The sequence below is a fragment of the Meleagris gallopavo genome, chromosome 21, assembly GCF_000146605.3.
Source record: "Meleagris gallopavo isolate NT-WF06-2002-E0010 breed Aviagen turkey brand Nicholas breeding stock chromosome 21, Turkey_5.1, whole genome shotgun sequence".
NCBI lineage: Eukaryota > Metazoa > Chordata > Aves > Galliformes > Phasianidae > Meleagris > Meleagris gallopavo.
This window is the reverse complement of record NC_015031.2, coordinates 8,679,730-8,700,712: the sequence shown is the minus strand read 5'-3', so window position 1 is coordinate 8,700,712 and position 20,983 is coordinate 8,679,730. Positions and strand designations below refer to the sequence as shown.

At 40.1% G+C, this 20,983-nt stretch overlaps 1 protein-coding gene across 2 annotated transcripts in view; it reads right to left on the bottom strand.

Moving 5' to 3' along the window:
- Positions 1 to 4,894: 4,894 nt before the first annotated feature.
- The window catches only part of ULK2 (unc-51 like autophagy activating kinase 2), a 34,678-nt gene continuing 18,589 nt past the window's right edge, over positions 4,895 to 20,983 (bottom strand). For both annotated transcript variants that reach the window (XM_003211825.4, XM_019622024.2), the window contains 16 exons: positions 20,608 to 20,779; positions 20,106 to 20,166; positions 19,762 to 19,854; positions 17,029 to 17,166; positions 15,753 to 15,898; positions 15,327 to 15,407; positions 12,362 to 12,648; positions 12,016 to 12,209; positions 11,406 to 11,515; positions 10,601 to 10,753; positions 9,645 to 9,853; positions 8,186 to 8,364; positions 7,228 to 7,346; positions 6,706 to 6,863; positions 5,786 to 5,921; positions 4,895 to 5,697 (listed from right to left, as the gene is read on the bottom strand). In XM_003211825.4, the coding sequence (XP_003211873.2) occupies positions 5,630 to 5,697; positions 5,786 to 5,921; positions 6,706 to 6,863; positions 7,228 to 7,346; positions 8,186 to 8,364; positions 9,645 to 9,853; positions 10,601 to 10,753; positions 11,406 to 11,515; positions 12,016 to 12,209; positions 12,362 to 12,648; positions 15,327 to 15,407; positions 15,753 to 15,898; positions 17,029 to 17,166; positions 19,762 to 19,854; positions 20,106 to 20,166; positions 20,608 to 20,779 (2,304 nt within the window). In that variant the 3' untranslated portion in view covers positions 4,895 to 5,629. The remainder of the gene's footprint in view (positions 5,698 to 5,785; positions 5,922 to 6,705; positions 6,864 to 7,227; positions 7,347 to 8,185; positions 8,365 to 9,644; positions 9,854 to 10,600; positions 10,754 to 11,405; positions 11,516 to 12,015; positions 12,210 to 12,361; positions 12,649 to 15,326; positions 15,408 to 15,752; positions 15,899 to 17,028; positions 17,167 to 19,761; positions 19,855 to 20,105; positions 20,167 to 20,607; positions 20,780 to 20,983) is intronic.

Genomic DNA, 20,983 nt, shown 5'->3' with positions numbered 1-20,983 from the left:
TCACGTGACAGCACCACCTCCCAGCTGATGGAGCGGGGGGCGCGCGGGGCGAAGGAGAAAGAAGAGCGAAAATAGGAACGAACCGGACCCGAAAAAAGCGAGCAGGGCGATACCGGCGCCGTACGTTGGGTCTCACCGTGAGGGTTTGCTCCCTTCGCTTCTGTCCGGCAGCAGCAGCACAGCCGGCCGTGAGCCGTGCGCGGGTTGCCGGACCGGGGGGCAAATTCCAACCGCGCTCCCTTATCTGAGCTGGGCAGCGCCGCGGGGCGGCCTTTCCCTCCCTGCTCTGCTCTGCTGACCTGGTGAGGTGGTGTAGAATGGGGCACGGTGATGCGGACAGCCAGGTTAAGCCCAGTACAGCGCTCGTGTGGGAAACGCGGGGCAGAAAAACAGAGAAGGGAATTGAGACGAGCCTGGGCTTATTCCGGTTAATTAGTCCTGCCTCAACTTGTTCCTCTGAGAAACGCAAGGGGATTTATTTGGAAATTATGCTCCCATTTCAGACCCAGCAGCCCCACAAGCCGCGTATCTGACACACCTACAGGGGCCACATTGCAAATGCTGCTCAGCCAAACCCTTCCCCAGCTGTACCCGCAGCCGCTCCCTCCCCTCTGCAGCGCTCCCCCGGGGTCGGTTGGCTCCGCAAACAGCACTGCTGTAGCCCAGCCAGCAAGGGGACATTGCACAAGCTATTGCACAAATCTCAGTAAACAGTCTGCTGGGGAAAGGAATGACAAGAGCATCTGGTAATACTTGCATGCAGGAGGCATTATGTGGGAGAGAAACAGGCTGGGCTCCATAGAGCCCTCGCACTGTGATACATGGAAAGGAGCTGGGTTTGCACTCACAAGGACACAAGCAGGGAAAGCGAGAACTTTCCTTATAGGAGAATCACCTGAGGGAAACATGCTTGCCTTGCTCCTGTTAGCATCCCTGCACAGAGGTGAGACAAACTCTGCCACATGCCACACTGTCTGAAAGTCCAACAAAAATGAGATAAGGAGTTAATGCTGCTGCAATTCGAGTAAAAGTCTTTGAACTCTCAGAGTGGGGTAATACATTGTGCCCTGGGAAGCACTGATGCAACTTACCCTCTGCAATCAGCACACCCCCAAGGGGATGCTTGCAAGATCAGGGAGGCTGTTACCTACCTCTCTTTTCCACCATGGCTGTATTCCAGTCCGCTCTTCTGCATGTAGAATTCTCACCCTCCAGCCTGAGCATTTCCATTCCACTGCAGTAATTCTTGTGCTTGGCATCAGACATAGCAGGCAAACGTCCCTCTTCTCATCTCATCCAGGTTTGTCTTGTGCCATGCTTTTGCAGAAACTTGGTCTTAAGGCTCCTCTGTATTGGCAGGAAAGAGAGCAGAAGTGTGATGCCATTCTTTAGTCCTTGTCAGGGCCATCATTATGGTCAGAAGACAAGCTGAGAGTGTTCTCTCAGCATTGCAGAATATCAGTTGAGCCTCCCTGGAGCAGCTGGGTGAGTTGCATGGATTTCAGAGAAGCCTGGGGTCTGGAGTGAGATGGAAGAAACCCTGCAGGCAGCACCCAGCACAACGCGTGGTCTGCAGCGCGCTCCTCACGCCTTGGAGCTGACAGCATCTTCTATTTTTATTCAGTCACTAAGAAACAATAAAGGAGGGAACTATTTATGGAGAAAGTAATTAACTCCAGAAGAATCAGAAGGTAAGCAGTGCTGGGGGCTGCCTAATCCCTAGGGCTTTACATAAAGCAGCAGAAGACATTTTACTGAGAAACCGAGCTTCAGACCCTCCTCCCCTCCCTCCCCCCTCCTCCCTCCACTGCAGCAGCCTCCTGCTCCAGCTTCTCTCCTGGAGTCAATTATAGCAAGGCACCACGGTGACAGACTCCTACCCTGCGCTAGGCTTGGACAACATGTCTTTGTGCTGCTCCTTGCCCTGCTCACAAAGCACTCAGCAGAGCCTGGTGAAGGAGGAATTTCGCTTAGAAGATAAGCTATGCAGTATCTCGTTTCAAGAGTCCACAGAATGACACAGCTAATCAATAAATGTTTCATTAGCTCATGCAAGCGTGCTGACACAACCAAGCAAAGCTGGCAGTGCTCAACTTCTGCTTAAATATCTGTCTAGTCCACGTACAGCTCTGAGTGTTGTACAAAAAGTGACAAAATTCACAGCCAGAGGCAAAAGACAGGCAAGCATAAAAACCCAAGCAGCACTCCATCAAAAAAAGCAGCTACAGAAGATTAACAACAGGGAGTAGCTTTAAGCAACCTACGAGAATAAATGCAGCTCAGTTCATTTATGGCACTGCTTGTTTGTGTAAGCTGTTGCTGATCTCACATTTGCGAGAACAAGATACTTTCTAGTACAAAGCCGTGGTCTGTGGGCTGCATTGTAGACATAGCTGGGGCGTGGAAAATGTGAAAGGGACACAAAGAAACAATGAAACTGATTGGCACAAAGACTGCAACAGGACTCAACAGCATCACTGGCATTCAGTTTGCTTTCAGCCGAAGAGGAGGGGGGAAGCTAGCAACATACAAAAGGCTTTTCAAAAGGTGTTTGTCCAAAGCAGCATTGCCAATAGTTCGTCAGACTGGGCTCCAAGTGATTCCAAGATGTTACTAAGGTATACTTCACTGATCTGCAGAAAGGAGGAGCTAAGTGTGCACTTATTAAAGAGCCAGAGCCAAGACTGTGGTTCAAGTTGGACAGGGAAGTGCAGGGCATCATGGGCAGTGAAAAAAGGCAGCAGCAAGCAGGGCTCAGAACAGATGAAAGAAAAAGTCGAAGGATCACAGGTAAGCAAAACAAACAAAAACAGGAGAGGAAGCAGGAGTCAGAAAAGACAGGTCACAAGCCAGCCTGGCTGAATTTTAAAGCCACCACATGATGCAATCAGCTGCAATCAGCTTTACTTGATCTACTTCTCCTTTCAGTGCAGTTGGACTGTACACTGCACAGTGTTGTGACATCAGGATCACAATTATTGCCTCTGGACCCATAGGTGACAATGGAAATATCTTGAGGTTGCTGTACAAGAGCAGCGAGAGCAATGCAAGACTCAGGACCAACAGCTCACATGAAAACACATTTCTTAAAGTAATGCGTTAGGTGCAAGTTCAATTAACTGGATTTTATCCTCTCTATCAGAGGAAGGGCTGAGAAATTCAACTGCTTCCATATAAAAAGCAGTAAGTGTCAGAATCCAAATATATTTTAGGTTCCTCAGCTGACATTATATACTGTGGAGAAAGTGAGTATGTGGAAGCACAGAAGAATATGGTACTCCTGTGTAGATGCTAAGGCTGAACAAGGAAAGCAGTACACCAAATATCTCCTTTCCAATTCCAGCTTCCAGGAGGCTGAAAGAAAAATACTTGGTAGAAAAAAAAGCACTTGCTGTTCAGTATGAAGAGCTGAAGACAGAGGGCAGCTTCAGGATCTTGGTGGAATGAGTTTATGCAGAAAGACAGGCCATGAGCATTAGTCTCCCCATGAAGACAGCAAGTGAACACAGCCCTTCTCATCCTGTTTGTGCACCTGTAGTCTTACAGGCAGGAATGGAAGAATGAGCTTGAATCCTGAGGGTACAAAGAACACCAACAGAAAACTGAGTTTTGGGACAAGTAGCCCATCTCCCAGACATGAGCAGTAAGACTTTGCTTTGTTCCTCAAATCATGTTCAGACATATCATTAGCATTCCCTGCTGTCTTCCTAAAGCAACCGAAAACAGAACTGGGGACACTCTGTCCCCAGAGCTATCCAGACATAATGAAACACATTGCCCCATCCAGCCCTGATGGTACATCCAACTGTTGAGGCAAGAGAAGATTCAGTGATTGATTTAACACCACTGATCTCTGGCTACAGAGACACACAAACTCATTTTTACCATAGAAACACTTCTAGTGTCAGTATTTATTTTACCTTAATATACATTTATACAGGCCATAATAAAAAGGCTATTACACAACAGTTCAGTGAGTTATTACCTAATTTCAAGAATAATGCATGCAATTACAAAGGAGAGGTAGAAACACCGTATTAAAGACCTAAAAATACAAACATTATATAAACAAACACTTTCAAATTAACTGTTGGAATTTCATACAGATAAATAAGGTAAAAAGTACATTACTCTGTCAAAGAAAAGAAACACATGGTTATCTGAACACTGAAAGAATATTTTGATGTGTAAGCCCTGTACAACTTTGTCAAATATTTCAGACCACTGCATTTAAGAGGATTAAAATGATTTTGTCCTGGAGAATGGTTTATTCAAGTATTCGAGCAGTTGAGTAACAAAAAAGTCCCAGAAATGAATTACAGGAACCATTTCCAGAGAAGCTGATCTGCCTAAATGCTTTGCAAATCACTGTCCTGATAACCTCATGGGATGCTTGAAATGATAATGCCTATAAGGCTAAATGAAGCTTCCCACCTCTCCCTCAAAATGCACACAAAATAATCCTGATTTTTCACACACACACACAATGTAGATATTCTACATCAATTAATCAGCATCTCAAATTCCAACATTACTTAGTTTTTGTGTGGTTCCTCGCAGAACCTCTCAGTTTACAGTATTTATTGTAATACTGCCCAAGAAACAAAACTAGAGAGTCGTTACACCCCTAGAGACTGCAGGCATTAATGCACATAATTGCATGCACAAAAGATGCAACCAAATCTATATAAAAAGCAAACAACCAGCAACTCAACATTGCTATTACTGTAAAAGTTCAGAGCAGTAGTTACTCAAGTATTAGACAAATAGGTATAAAATGGAAAGGTTCACATGAATACAAGTTTTTACAGTTTGTTTGAAAGTCTTCTAGAAGCTACATTTGAAATTCTGAAAAGAATTTTATGTACATGAAATTCAGCCAAGTCCATTGTGCCTTCTCTATTTTTTTTTTTTTAGTATAGTTCTTCAAAAATGAATATACAGTTGCTTTAGTAAATTAGTGCAAAATAAAGTGTTTTGGAAGAAGATCATCTAATCGTATCCACATCAGCTGAAAACCCACTGGGGATTTTGCACAGATGGAGCTCAGTTTCTTCCATTACCATTTCCCCCCATGTAAAAGAGTGCTTTCTCATCATCCCTTCATATGACAAGCTGAGCCAACATGGAAGCTCAGCTACAAGCCAGCTTAGCCCCAAAAGCTTCAACCAGCTCTTGCACATGGTTAAGGTTTCCCAAATTCACTTGGACACGTTATACTGACAACTTAAAAATATTTTTCACAAACTTTTGATGGAGTCTTCTGAGGGAAACATTTTTATGTACCTGATGCAGAAGGATCCACTCTCTATAGAAAAAAAAACCCTGATCATTCAAGTCAAAGCACGTGTACAAGGATCAGTTTGAAATGTGAAGACGGATTCTTTTTAATTCTGTTGCTAGGAAGAAAAAAGGAGCTGCTGGATCTGTAAGGCAGGTTTTCTACAAATGTACTTTTGGAATTTCTCCTCTTTGAATAAGCTGCTGCTTCTTTGGTAGTCACCACAGAAATGTAAGAATCACTTTCCACGTGGGGCAGAACGAGGACAACAATTAAACCGTAGTGAAAAAAGTGCATTATCACTGATGTGGTCCCTTATGCTCACACCATCTGGTCCTTGGGATATTTCTACTGCTCATATACAGCCACTGTGCTGTAGCAGAGTGCAGAAAGCCTTCGCTCAATGCTAGATTTATCTGAAAACAGAATGATAAAAAAAATAATTACGAATTCAGTGTTATTTCATAATTCCATTTAATTTTCAAGAATTCAGCTTAAACTTACACTTGTGCACATTTTCTATATCTGCAGGGTCTTGCAGTATTTTAGTCAGTCCTTCCAGCAGCAAGGCTGCTTTGTGGTATCGATATGTAATATCTTCAGTTTGCTGAAACATCTCATCTAGAGCTGCTGACTGAACCTAGAATCATTCAGTAGATTCAGTTACATAAATTGCTTTAGGCAAATGCTGATAAATTCAAATGGATCACATTAAAGTGTCATCACAGACTATTTTTAAGCCTTAAATAAGCTGATCTGTTTTTATGACAGTAAGACAACAAAACAGCCTGAACAGAGAACAGAGCCATGTGCTGTACTAGCAAAGGAGATTCTGCACATAAGCTGTAAAAGTACTTTTTGATCTTGTGGTTATATATGTTAAAACATATTTTGAAATTGTTACAACATATGAATAATTGTGCTTGTTCTAATACCTACATTCTCTTGTAAAGATGACAAATCGATTGTGCAAGATCAAACCGCTGTCAGGGTTAAGCACAACATTTGCCAGTATTTTTTGTGTGATGTCTGTATTAAAAGAAGACTTAACTCTTTGTTTTAGATGAGGTATTCTCTAAACTCACTGCATCTGCTCCATGGCAGGTAGAACAGCCCCCCCCCACCCCCACCCCTTTCTCTCTCACCCCCCCCCTCCCCTCCCCCCCCCACTTCATTTCCTAGTGTTTATGTATCAAATGTGCTGATGTAGAGGAAAGGTCCCTGAGGAACAGAATCTGCCAGCAACTTAAGCCACAGTTAAGGGAGGGCAAGAAGGAAAGTGAAAGACTAACAAAAATTACCATGAACAGAAATCTGGAAACATGCATTCTATTTTCTGATTATGTCAGAGCAGTATGTGAGAAAAGGAAGCAATGCATTATTAATCTCAACATCCTATTATTTAGGTAAAAGGAGTGACTTACCATTTCTACAGCACAACTGTAGATGAGTTTCTCTGCAGTTACACTGTTGATTTCATCAATGAACCTTTGCTTGTCCGAAAAGAAACGATTCAGCTTCTCAGTCAGTTTCTTGCACATACCAATACAGAATTTGTATTTCTCATTGAGGCTTTTCACAACTGGAAATAAAAAAAATTGAAAGAAATTAATAAAAGAAATGCCCAAGCCAAAAGCATAGTTTAAGTTCAGCTTGTTCAAGCACGAGGCAAAGTTCATCTGTTTCAACTTATCACATCATTTATTTACTCTGCCATTTCTATTAATGAAGAATATATCAAACCTCTCCTTTTCAAGTTAATAACTGTCCATTTCTTAACAGTTGCAAGCTGTTCTATTTGTTTACTGTCACAATTGTGCAACTGTACATATCCCACAATTCTCTTGTACAGACGAAAAACAAAAATGATGCAACTTAGGTTTTTTGAGTGATGTATCACTGAAGAAAATTCACAAGCAAAGCACAGAAGGTTGTGCTGCACCTACCTTGCTTCACAGCAGTGGATGGGTTCAGTTTCCCCGATTTGACCTGTGCTTTGGCAAGATGCAGAGAAGATGCCAGTAACTGGGCTGCTTTCATATATAACACAAGCTGCTCTACTTGTCTGGAGGGAAATAAGAATAATTATGTATTAAAAAAACCCTTTCTTGAACACATTCAAACTTCAGGCAGGCTCCATTTTTTATCTTTATCCTACACAGGACCCAGCAGCAGAAAAGGAAGACGTTGAAAATACAATTTTACCCCTCCTTCCCCTCCACAAACACCCTGTCACTGGTTGAGAGTAGGTCTGCTTTAATGCAGGCATTTTTAAAAGGATCACTTCTCTGTGGAGGCTGACTGCTTGAAGTCAGTGTTGTACCACAAACAACTGGGTATATTTTTCTTGCAGTGTCATTTCCTATGCCCATGGAATTCTCACAGCTGTGAAAAGCAAACACACTTTGCAGGGTGTATATACATTTTTTTTTTTTTCCTTGGAAGAAGGCAGGAAGTGGAACTGCCCTTTCCCACCACTTCAAATTTCTCCTGTCTCTCCTTGTTTTTGAGTTTGTTTTAGGGCTGATTGGCTACACTGATTTAAGGTCAAGGTTGAACGCGACTTTCCTCTTTTCAACCTTTACTTCAGTGCAGCTGTTTCAGCCTGGTGAGCAGGACTGCAGAGGGCTCAGATCTTCAAATGAGATGGTACTTGTATTTCCAGATTCAGAAGTAAACTACACTGCACCACAAACCTGCAAATCCTCATCACTATCCCCAGCTTTGTGGTAGATCAGCAAACGTATCCTTTGCTATATACTTCTAACGTGCTTTCAATTGCTAAAAGTGCATTCCTATAAAATCAATAGCTCCAATGAAAAAGAGGGCACAGTTTGCCCAAATGCATTTTTTATCTATCTGATATTCACTAATTCTTCTGCTACTTTTTGACCACACACTTACCCCCACTCTTTGCTTAGTTGGCTGATCTGATCAACAACTACGCTCTCTTGGATTTGGTACAGTGACACTGCAGAAGTACACAGGTCTGGGTTTCCTCCCCGTAATGCTGTCAGATCCAGAACACATTCTGTGAATGTCAGCATCATGTTTAGATGACGCAGTGTATCTGTATGTTCTCTCTGTCAAAAGGAAACAAGACAGCAGTTTAACCATTGTAAGTCATAAGGCAAGTAAATACACTTAGAACTCTTTTTAACCACTTGAGGTTCTTTTGGTACGTGAATTCTATGCAGAAATAACAGTCAGCAGTAGAGATTTCAGAATCAAATGAGTCCAAAACAATCAACAGATACTAATTTGTTCTTTCTTTGTTAATGATTTCAAGATACTGTAGTTTCTACTTCAGAGTCTTACAAAAAAACAGAGAAACTGGGACATGGAGTTCTGTGTTTCTTGAAACCTGAGCAACTAAGAGAATCACAAGTGGGATGTATTACTTGTTATTATATTATCAGCAACCCAGAAGTGCTCAGCATTTGTGTGAGAAGCCAGAAGGAACATTTGGCTTTTATTATACAACAGACTTGATACCTATAAGAGAACTGATCTGCAGCTTCTTACTTATCTGCTTCACTCTAATTTAGAGTTAGATCTAGAATTATATTGTATTGAAAAGTGTCTGTTGCCAAATTTTGCCACTTAAACCAAACAAATTGGAGCCAACAACTCACTGTTTACTGACATCTAAAACAGACACTACATTGTTTAAAAAAAAAAAAATCAACCTTCAAAACAAAGCAAACATCTCAGCAATATTTATCGTCTTTTCATGAGCAATGCAGGTCTAAATACATTTTAAACTGTGTCTGTGGGAAGAATAGAGTGTGTTGTCAAACATTTATATTATAAAGTGTAGATGTGGTAAGTATCCAAACACTTTCCAGCAAGATGTGGATGAGAAAATAGAACAGCGATCTGCCCTAAGAAATTTATAGATCAAGGACAGCATCCTGGTGAAACACCACACCAATGTGTGTTTTTAAAGCAACATTCCACCACATATTAAAAAAAAATAAAAATAAAAATAGAACACTCTTCCCACAAGTAGGATGTAACGTCATCTACTGACTGTGAAGAAGCAGTTAGGAACAACGCCCAGAGGGACATTGCTTCTGTCAGCATCCAGAGACTTGACATTAAAACAGAGGCCTCTTTGGAAGGCTCTGGTGAACAAAAGCAGTCATGTTCCTTTGGTTACCTATTAAAATACAGGAAATGCCAGGAATAACTACCAAAGAGAAATAGTCACAATTGACACAAGAGTATTTTCAAGATTTTTAAGAGGAGTATCTGAGATAGAGAAGAAGCAGCTACCAAGTGCACTGAGCAGTCGTATTTTTACCACGTCTCTGTTTTAACAGCGTTATATATTATAAAACATTAAATTGTTTTTCTATACCTCCATTAAAGTTTCCTCAGGCAATTCAGGAGCTTCAAAAGTGATAAAGCCCTCTAAGCTGGGAGGCGAAGTACCATAAGGCATGTACTTCAGACTTGGAGCTGCCTCAGCTCCCGGAGGAGAAGAACCCATATAAATACCAGGAGGTGAGCCCATATATACACGGCCACTAGTAGAGCAGAGAGACCCTCCAGAACTGTTTGATCCAACTACAAGGAAAAATAACACACACACATTCAGTCTAATAGGTTGTTCCATCTTGCAGCTCTGGGGCTGCAGATGACAGCAAATGACAAATCAGTAGTCACCACAGATTCACTCTTCGGAGGCTCTCTTCATTATTCCTTGCATTATTTTGTAGAGAATGCAAGGGCTACGCTTTTTAACGTACAGTGACAATTTATAAAATGGATTCTGGAATATTAGCTGTCAAGGATTCCAAGGCAGGCAGTCCAATAGTACAGACCGAAGGTTTTGTTACAGTTCATGAAAGCACACTGCTGCAAATACAGACTCCTGCTCATCCTGAGCAGATTCAGGCCTCTACCTTGAGATCTTTGCTATTTGATAACATAGCCAACGTGCTGAGATGAAGTCAGCTCACATCTTTCATCTTGCTTCTACTGTAATGTACTGCAGTGGGCAAAAATGCAGAATCAGAAATCTAATAATTTCTCTCCACTTTTGCCATAAATGCTGTTAAAACATCCCTATAGGGGAGCAAAACAGCACACTCAAGATGTTATGCACTGCTGCATGGTAAACTGGTGCCTCTGGCCCTCTTTTTAGGAGACAAAAGGCAGAAGAAATCTAAGGTGCATCTCAGCTTTTGCAGAGTGCTTTTTTTTTTTTTGTCTGGCCCAGAGGACCCGCTGTGCAAGGCAGTAAGCAGGTTACTGCCCCCAGGAGATGGGCAAGTCTGAACACTGACAACAGCCATCAGCAGAAAGACTTACCTGAGGTGGTTCTTGTTCTGAGGACCATATGGGTGCAGGTAGGAGGGGTGGCACTGCTTGGAGGGGACCCAACAGTAAACATGACAGCCCGAGAACTTGCCCCACTTCCCATGGAAGGAGGTGCCACTGCAATGCCATAGGCCCCTGCTGGGGCTGAAAGAGAAAATTTCCAGAAGTTAGTCCCTATTACATGCAATCACATAGATTAGCAATTATATACAGAAAACTGGAGTACTGCAAGACAACATATGTTGATGTACCAAGACTTGTACTAGTAAGGAGTTCTGACAGCACATAAAACAAGCTGAGTGACATCAGTCCTGCAGCAAAAGCTGCAACAGAAAAATTCTAAAGACAGGTTTGGCAGGTCTAAAGACTAGGCTTGTCTGCAGAACTTCTTACATCAAAACCAGATCTCCTGTTGGCCATTTGTGGCATGGTATTAGCTGTTTGTGTGGAGGAAGAAGAAGGTAAAAAAGAAAAAAGAACCAAAATTATATAAGCTGACTTTCAGATGAAAACAAGTTGGAATTAGGAAGTGAAACAGCCACAAATGTACTGAAAAAACAAAACCCTCTAGCCACTCCAGGAAGCAGCAATATTTCTTATTTATCACAGAAATTGATGCTTTCTTGTCTCACTTATTTTAAAAGTTCTATTAAAGAACATATCTCTTTAAAGATAATACTAAAAAAAGCTTAAGTGTCTCAACCAACAACTGAAGTTGGAAGCAGAACTCTATCTGGTTGGCTGAAAAAAGCCATAGTATACATGGACCACTTAAACACATCCATCTGTTCCTTACCTGTATCCATTGGTCGCTCTGTATTCAGGCTGTCTGTACTACCTTGGTATAACTGGCCACCAAGGGTAGTCTTTACCTGTTGATCTGATAGCTTCCCAGTACTAACAGATCTAGACAGAAAAAACACGCATGTTTAATAAAATTTAGGGTAAAGTTTTCCTAATTTGCAGCAGATTCTTAATATTTGTTACAGAGAAACTTTCAACAGAAGTACAAAATGTTTGGAAACCTCACTGTTCATCATGCACATCTTGAGACAGAGCTAAATACAGATGAACCCCTTCATCTTAAAAATGAAAACTGCCAATTTTGCCACCTAGACATTTAAAGCAAAATCAAACAGGCTTCAGAGAGTCGATGAGACTTGCACAGTCAGATAATCAAAACAAAAAGGATCTACATAACAACACTAGACAACAACACAAAGTGCTTCAGGAAGTCTCTGTGACATTTATACGCAGCACAAAAACTTGTTGTATATACTAAATATCAGCATCTCCTCACAGCTCATTTTTGCATGCTCCACCCCTCCAAATGGCTGCGTGCAATGTACATTCTTCTGTCAAATTATTTATTCAACTTTTCAGGTCATAAGTACTGCAATGCCTACCTGCCAAACGTAGCTTTACTGTGCTGCTCTCCTGCATGCTTGTCACTTCCTTGTGTCGAGTGAAAGTGTGCAAAATCCCTTGGTTCAATGATGTCTTTAGGCTGCAATGGAGCATCTACAGATCCCTGGCGATTTGCCAGGGCCAGCAAATTTGAGGATGCTTGTGTTTTAGGTATTTTGAAAGGAGCTGTTGCCTTAAAGAATCAAAAAACAAGAATATATTAGAAAAAAAAACCAAAACCAACAACAAAAAACACAAGGTTAGCACCTCAAAATATTCTTGGGAATGGTTCCAGACAACATGTTACCACTTCACATTTTACAAACAGTGGTAAACTTAACCAACCTTAGTAGGAGAACCAATGATTGTTGGTAAAGGAGTTTTGAACAGCCAGTCTGAACTCCTCGGTGACGATCCCATGTGCTTGGTGGGTGATGTTCCCAGGCTACCTGGCCTGCTTGGTTGTGGAGAATGACTGTATCCATACCCAGCATAGGATGGGCATACTGGGTCTGAATGTTGTTTTCTGAGCTTCTGCTTGTTTTGGTAAATATCCGTGAGAGTAGGTGCACTTTGCAACCTAGCTCCCATCAGAAGTGACTGTGGAGACTGAGATGGTGGTACTGGAGAACCTGTAGGGATGAAAAACAATGAAAAAGATTTCTATGTGCAGTGCTTGGAAATGTATCAACGAAACTCAAAACACTAGAGAGCATCATTAATCTGAAAGGAGATAAGGATGCACTACTGAGATAGATGTTTGATTATCAGCTTGCTAAATGGCAAACAGAACAGATTTATCATGTTGACTATATGGGCTAAGGCTACATACACGTGATGAGATGATGCTCATATTCAAGCTGCCAAAGAGGCAAGATTGCAGGGTGACAGCTGTACTGGCAGCTGCACTACCTCTGGCAACCTACTCCAAGACATATAAAGTGGTTGGATTCAGCAGGAATGGCATAACCAATGCTAACATTTCAAGCACAGCCACCAAGACTCTAAACTGAAAAGAGGTTTTCAAGTTTTGGAATTGTATTCTTGTAAACAGCATTTGAATATAAAGCTGCATGTTAATGACTTTTTTTGTTCGTAATAATTTGATCTGCAGACACAAAAGGGTGCTCCCCTCACAGTTTCTGTAAGAAAAGTAGGTATTAAAAAACAAAAACCCTAATAAACAAATTATTCAAATGAAACATTTTAGGATCATTACATAGGGCAGCCATTTATTTTTAGGTTGTCAGATGTTTTTCAAAAGCTCATTATGTACAAAGAAAGTCCACACTTCAGTATGAATGCAAAGTTTCTCATAAAGCAAAGTGAAATGGAAGAGCTATAATCTGTAAGCAGAAAACTGTAGGGAAACACTCCTATGAACATCTCACCTACCCAAAAAGTTCTCTTCCACTTTCAATATAAAGAATCCAATATTTGATTAAAATTGTATCTTCCTTGTGGTATTTTTAAGTTTCAAGAAGAGGAACAGTGCAGTTTCGAATAATACATAAGACTTCAGCCCTGTGGCCACAGCTTTCCAGATAAAACGTATACCATTGTAACCTCAAAGAACAAAGTGATAAAAAATTCCATTTGCTTTAAAAAAAAATAAAAATGGCAAAGGTTAAACTATTCTAACTATTTGTTCCTAAGCTGTACCATGACTTAGCATGAAAAATTCTGAAAAGTTGGCCAAGGCAATTTTCTGAGATTCTTCTTCAAGCATATATTTATGAAGTGGAGCCAATGTCAAACTTCTTGCAGTTTGCTCAGTAAAGTGCCCAGCTGTTAAGCAACGTTCTTAAGCTTATGCTCTTGGTAGTTAGACTTTGAATATAAGCCATTTCATTTTGATTCCATTCCTCTCCATTTAAACAATGTGCTTTAGAATAGACCTTCTGCCTAAAGCTCCAGCAGAGTATTCCAGTCTACTCTTCACTAAATTCTCTAAATTCTATACTCATGAAATTTCAACTCCATTGAAATCAGTCTGCTTGTCTGTCCCACAGCACTAAACTCAGCTGCTATTTCAAACAGCAGCCTTAAATTTCCCTGGTTGCTGTTGTAGTGTTATTCCCACCACTGGATAGGCTTCTGAATTCAGACTCTCCTCTGCTGACACTGGCAGCAGCAAAGGCTAACTCAATTAGTTCAGTAGCTGTATCAAGACAGACATCTTCAGTCCCTAGAAAGTCTCTGTACAGATGATCTCACTTTACCCTGAAGCAAAGACAATTTACCCATTTAAATGCTGAAAAGCAGACATGGTGCAATTTGTGGTATTTTACAAACAGAAATAACACTGCAGTCACTGGAAATTAAGAAACAATAAAACCAAATAGGAATAGATTGCAGGAAACAAAGAAATGAAACATTAAATACTCCTAGAGCCACAAAAACAGTGCTATCCCAAAAAGATGGAACAAAGGAGCACACGCAGCTTTGTTCTCTTCATTTTCTCCTAAGCTTTTTATTTTTCTTTTAAAATACAAGAGAGTATTTCAAATCTGAGGCTTTACACATTCCTAGTCTTTTGTTGAGATTGCCAGCAGCATAACAGTTATGAAGGACATTTTTAAGACATCATAAAACTTATTTAATGTCCAGATATTTGAAATATAAACTCCAAGAAATGAAGGTTATTACCTCCAGAGAATTTTGGGAAGCATTAAAGCAGGAAAAACAGCACACACTGTAGTTTAAATACTTTCTTAAAAGGTCAAAATAAAGAGTGTAGCTAGTATTCTGGACAAGGAAGAGCTTGCATCTAAGTTATATGTACAGTAAAAATACTCTCCCACCCCTGTCACCGCCTCCTGGTGCACTGAAACAATTTATGACTTGCAAAGCTTACTGAAAGCTTAGCAATATTAACATCATATTCCTGGCAATTCCCTAAGGGAGTGATGAGAACATGCCATACTGGTAGTTCTTCCCTTTTCTGAGTGCTGGCATGAAAATGCTGGTCTATCAAAATCAGATTCTGAGAAACATATTAAGACCATTCATTATAATCTCATCTATCCCATTTCATCCCTTGTAGGTGTTAGAGTTGCTATTCAACTTGGGTAAAAAACAAAACAACAAACTTCTGTCATTCTCTGATTGTGTAGGCAACTAAATATGGAGAAATGAATCCTGATACAGCCAAATTCAGGCTAAGTTTCTACAGAAACTCAGTGCACAGCTTACCAAGTGCCTCCCATTAACCCACACTAATGTAATGCTGTCCCTCCTCTTTCATAAAACTCTGTGGAAGGGTTTAATCAAAATTGTACTGGTTGTATTATTGTCCAAAGTCTCTCACCTGAGAAGTTCCTGCTCCTGGACTCATGTCCTTGAAGCTGTCCGCAACAACAGTGTCCGAGCTGCTCAGGTATAGTTCCAACTAAGTAAATAAAATCAAAATGTGAATTTATGCTTTATGCTTCACCTACTTATTTCTTCAAGGAGTGGGTGATCAAACATGGGAATGGGCTGCATAGGGAAGTGGTGGAGCCCCGTGGAGATGTTTAAGAGACATGTGAACGTGGTCGTAAGGGATGTGATCTGGCGGGTCAGGCTGATGTTAGATTCTACTATCTTGAAAGTCTTTCCCAATCTACGTGATTCTATGATCTATTTGGGCAAATTTCAGTTGAAGTTCTAAACAGGAATTTGTTTTCTGAATTACTGCTCCAGCTAAATCCTCGCTAACTATTAAGAACGAGTAAGAATTAGAACTAGAGCTTACCTAGTGGTGAAGGAGAATATGGTCTTGAAGATCCCATGGATAACCTGCGCCCAACACCCTGCGCAGTGTCAGCTGGTACTGGAGAACAGGAGCCCATCTTCATGAAGCCCATTGGGCTGGTATTTGAGCGTCTCACAACCCCAGCTCTGGAAAAAAAGAAAGAAGAAAAAAAAGAAAGAAAGAAGAAAAAAAAGAAAAAAAAGAAAGAAAATAGTTGTTTAACACACTATACTTGAGATTTCTGAATTCTTCAGAATTATGAATTCTCATAGGAGTACAATGATCAATTAAAAAAAAAACAACACATAACTCTGATATTTAAACAGAGAATTATGAAGTTGAGGCTTATTAAGCTAATAAGTCTCTCATTCTGAAAACAAGATCCAATTCCCTTTGTTCATACTGAGGGTTTTGGAACCTAAGGAAACTAAGTCATAGCAGTCTGTCTGTTAACTGGAGAAATTTTAAATAGTTCTTAGTAAATGGATTCCTGCTGTTCAGACACTACATGAATTTTACTACTGAATGAAACACATTGGCATAAATGTTTGTTTTATGGTAGGAAAAGGAAAGAACTTACAATAAAAATTACCATAATGTTTTAACTATTAGACTTGGAATAAAGTTCAGCCACTGACAACAAATATTTTACAGAAAGGCACTTTCTCAAGTGCAGAAATAACTGCAAAATCAGATATTGAAGATAAAAATTAAAAAAAAAAAAGGAAGGAACTGTGTTTTTGTAAAGAACTCCAGAGTTCTAAGCAGTCTGTTTCTGAGTCTTTGACCTTTACCATCCCAATCCTGTTGATTGCAAGGCACAGAATAAGTCTAGCACTCTGGAGCTTTGTATTAAGACAAGCTAGTTAATTAGCATGCAAAAAAAATTGTTTCCTTGATATTTGACAAAACAATGCATCCAACTCATCACTGCACGTGTGAAAACAGAACCTAACTTATTACTGACTTTCTAGTTTATGATGTAACACTGCATATTACACAAAGAGAAATCAAAAAGAGCAAAACTTCATATTTTTATCCTCTTGCATTGCATTTGAGCAAAGGAGCAAGATCATCTTGTTTTACTGAAAAATGTCAACTGCCCATTCAACAATCTTGAGATTGTGAAGGACTATTATTTCTCATTAAAATGCCTCTCTATTATTATGGGGCTGTGTCAAAAAAAGAAAAAAAAAAGATATAAATAAGAAAGCACGGACATCTGTTAGGGTACAAACACTAACTACAACCAAGAAAAAGGAGTCTGAAAACTCACCTTGGTGATCCGTGGGGGTTTGACACAGGGCTGGCAGTAGAGGAGAGGTTCTGTTCTATACGCTGGTAATTCCGTAGCTGAGTAGGAACTGGGATAGGTGCTGTCTCACTACGAGGGGATACAGAAGGCTGGCAATGCCTGAAGTTGGAAGGTGCAAAGAGAGGAGATGAACAGAGGTAGGCAGGTCTTTCACTAAACTGTACCATCTTCAGAATTTCAAGAAAATCTGGGAAATGGAAAATCTGATTCCATGCTCTGTGCATGCAGCATGATCTTCGCCTGTCCTGGTCTAGCTCTGGCACTCTGCGGAAGGCTGAGAAGTGTTTGTTACCAACTGCCTTTCTTACACAGGCTGAAAGTGCTGTACACTTCGTTATGCATCACAGCAATCTACAGATCCTTCCACCTTCCTGCCAATCCGCCTGCTCTGTTTATTTACAACTCTCCAAAATAGCGTTCTAGGAAAACCCACCGCACTAAGAACAGGAAGTTCAGCAGCAGGGCTGGAACGTGTACAAAAGCCACTAAAGCACAGAGATATCCCATGAGACAGAGTGAACTTGCAAAAGGAAAACACGTTATGTAACCGGCCCCTGACAAAACGACCAAAACCACACACCTGAACATTAATCCACAGACGCAAACTGCAGATTAGTATTACCCAAGTTCAACTCTGTGTCAGTGACCTGGCTCACCTCAGTGTACTGCCAGATAAGGGAGTGAAACCACCACAGTGTAATCAGTTACCAACACTTATAAAAGAACTAGACAAAAAGAATTTCAAACTCAAGGACTTTTTGGAAGATAATCAGCTCGGTGTCTGGCCCTTTATTGATCAACACTTCAGAGAATAGAAAGGCAAAGATTAGAGATTCTCAGAGGAGATGTGAAAAAAGTTCTACCACGAGCTCTAGAAAACAAGCAGTTACACCACTATGTGGATACAGCTGTACAGAAATGTGATTTATGACTGTCATACTCCCTTTGCAGCCTCTGAAAATGAAATAAAACTTCCTAATACGCACAGTTCTTCCTTAGCAAAAAAAAAAAACAACAATTTGTCCTTTTATTGCCACCCAGTTCCTAGATATTGAGTAATCTGAAAGTCAGCTTGAACAGATCTGAATAAATCTGTACCAACACTTTTTTGCAGCCTTGCAAGTATCACTGATTTTAAATCCATACTCACTAAGTTTCTCAGCACAGAGAATAAAAGTAGGAATTAACCACAGAGGAATGAACTGCCTCCACTTATTCTGCCTGGAGCCTGAGAAGCATCACAGCTTTCTCCACTTGCCACAAAGCAGCTTAATTATGGGTGCAATTCATATAGTTTGATCAGCTAATCAGAAAAATTCACTGTTCCACAGGGCACAACAACATTCTGAAAGAAATGACACACTGTGAAAGAACGTTTCACAGCAAAAAATAACCAAAAACCAAAGCATCTGGTAAGTATAAGATGCACACACTGCTGCCTTGAGATGATGTCCCAAGCAGTCAGTTAGTCACTGCATTTATTTAACCAATAACTAAAATCACACTGTTGTAGTACCACCACTGAAAATGTGACCAGTAGGCACCTGTCTCTAACCACAAACCATTTAGCTCTTAACTTAGTAACATACAGAAAATATAACTTGCATATTTTCATAAAAGCTGTAATTCTAGAAACTGTGATGAGTAACAATTTAAAATAAAAAAATTACAATGCATTTTTTTGTAAATGGTCAATCCAGAGCAAAGGGATCTTCACAAGCAAATAATTCAGATTTTTTGCCCTTAAACACACAACGTAAGACGGCAGCTTCATTGACACAGCCCCTGTCAGCAGTTTTTTCACAAACTGCAAAAAGATCAGCACAAAGTAGCAAACTTTTCTTGTGACAAGCATTTCTAAAGAAATAATGCTGACTTGCAGCTCTGTAGTACTAGTGTAAGCCAAAAATACACCCAGCATAAGAGCTTTATTCCCCATTTAGTTGCTCACTCACTATTTTGTATTGAAAGCATGAAATTTATTACTTGGTCAAATGACAAATCTACCCCTTCTGTTTAGCTTTACATAAATGGCTAAAGATCAGAATCAAGCTTCCAATGTAATACATGAAAGACATCAGAGACTACTGATGAAATTCATTTTGAACTATTAGAAACTTGGTCTGCAACAAGGCAGAAAAGGCCCTTGTTAATAGCCATGCTGATTAAAAAGCTGCAATACATGTTACACGTAGCTTCTTTGGTATCTTGCAAGCCACAAATGTGAAATTGACAGTAACTGCTTTCACAGAAGCCATATCTCTGCAAGTAATTAGGAGACACGAGACAATCTATGCACGAGACACAAATCCATTGCAAAATGGTCTTTAAATTCCTCTTTTCTCACAACTACTTCTTGAAAAGTAAACTACATTTAACATCTTGACTCACTAAACAAGGAACATGTCGTGCTTCATCACACAAAAAGAACAAATTAATTCTGTCTCTGAAGTTTCTGTCTTTAGACAGTTCAAGCTATAATCAGACAGAATAATGCTCAGTTTCCTCAAGGAAATCTTTTTGGGGTGAATCTGAACCAGAAGTCAGCTTTGCAGCCATCAGCCACTACACTGCATTAAGTTTTACATTTCAATTCAGTTTCCTGCAGTAATCCACAATAAAAACAAACTAATCAAACATACAATAATAAAGAACCTTTTTTTAAAAAGGAAATACTAAGCCTTCATCACACACCTGTGAGTTGTACCAGAAGCAGTACTTCGAGAAGAGGTTGAGGATGGTTTCTGTACAGTTCCTGAGCTTCCAGAAATAGTTAATGGTGACTGCCTGTGAAAACAAGAAACGCTGTCAAAAAGGCTGTTCTTCACATCAGAGAAACTACCTGCTTTGCAGCAAAGCTTTCTGGATTTAAGCTGTTTACATATTCATGTTAAATTCAACTTGCTGTATTAATCTTCAAGAAAGTTCACTCACAGCTATGTAAACCCATCAAATGCCAAAAAACCCAGCAACATCTACAGCTACAGTACCCATTTTAGAACATGAGACTTTTTTTGGATGAAGCTCAGCACACCTACCCTCCACACATCAAGAACTCGCTCGAAGCCCGCCTGCCAGCTGCTCCCAATGGCATATCATCTACAGCAAAAAGAAGAACACACTGAAAACCCACATGAGGCAGAACCTTAAAAAAAAAAAAACACCTCTCCAGTATACTGATATAAGAATAAAAACCTCTGTAAATACATACAAGTTTTCTACAAGTTGTTTTGCATAAGAAAATGCCTCAGATGTGACCTACAACAAATGTTCTACTGCCAAAGTCCAACACTGCCCATGACTTAAAACGGGCACGACTTAAAACCTTGGCATATCTGGTCACTCAGTTGCAGATAAAAATGTCCCAGATGGACATGGACAAATACCAAATAGCCTTCCTTCAAAAAGTAAACAAAAGTGAATAAATTAGATCCAATATGAACTGAGACATATTTAGAGAAAAGAGAGACAAACAATAGCAAGACAAAGATGTTACCAGTGAAAAACGTTTTAAAATGTAAAAATGGGGAAGGTTCTTACATGAGTGGTCTGAAGAGATGTTGTGTGGGACAAGAACAAAGTCATCTGTGTCACAGGAAGAGTTCTTGCTACTGGTACTGGCAGAGTCCTTAGACACTTGAAGGTAGTTTGGAGGACCCAATGGAGGGGAAGACAAGTTTTCTTCTTGAATATGCTGCATATCTGGAAGAGACTGAAGCAGAGAGGGGAGTAAGAAACCTCTGCTACAAATCTATTGATTCATAAGGTAAAATTACTCTTTTAAGAATAAAGCCTCTGAAGTAGGAATTATCACCAGCATAGGCCAAATAAACAAAAGAAGTTTACATTTTGGATCACGTTTTAAGTCTTCAGAACAACAAATAACAAAAAGAAAACAAACCACCCATAAAGTACA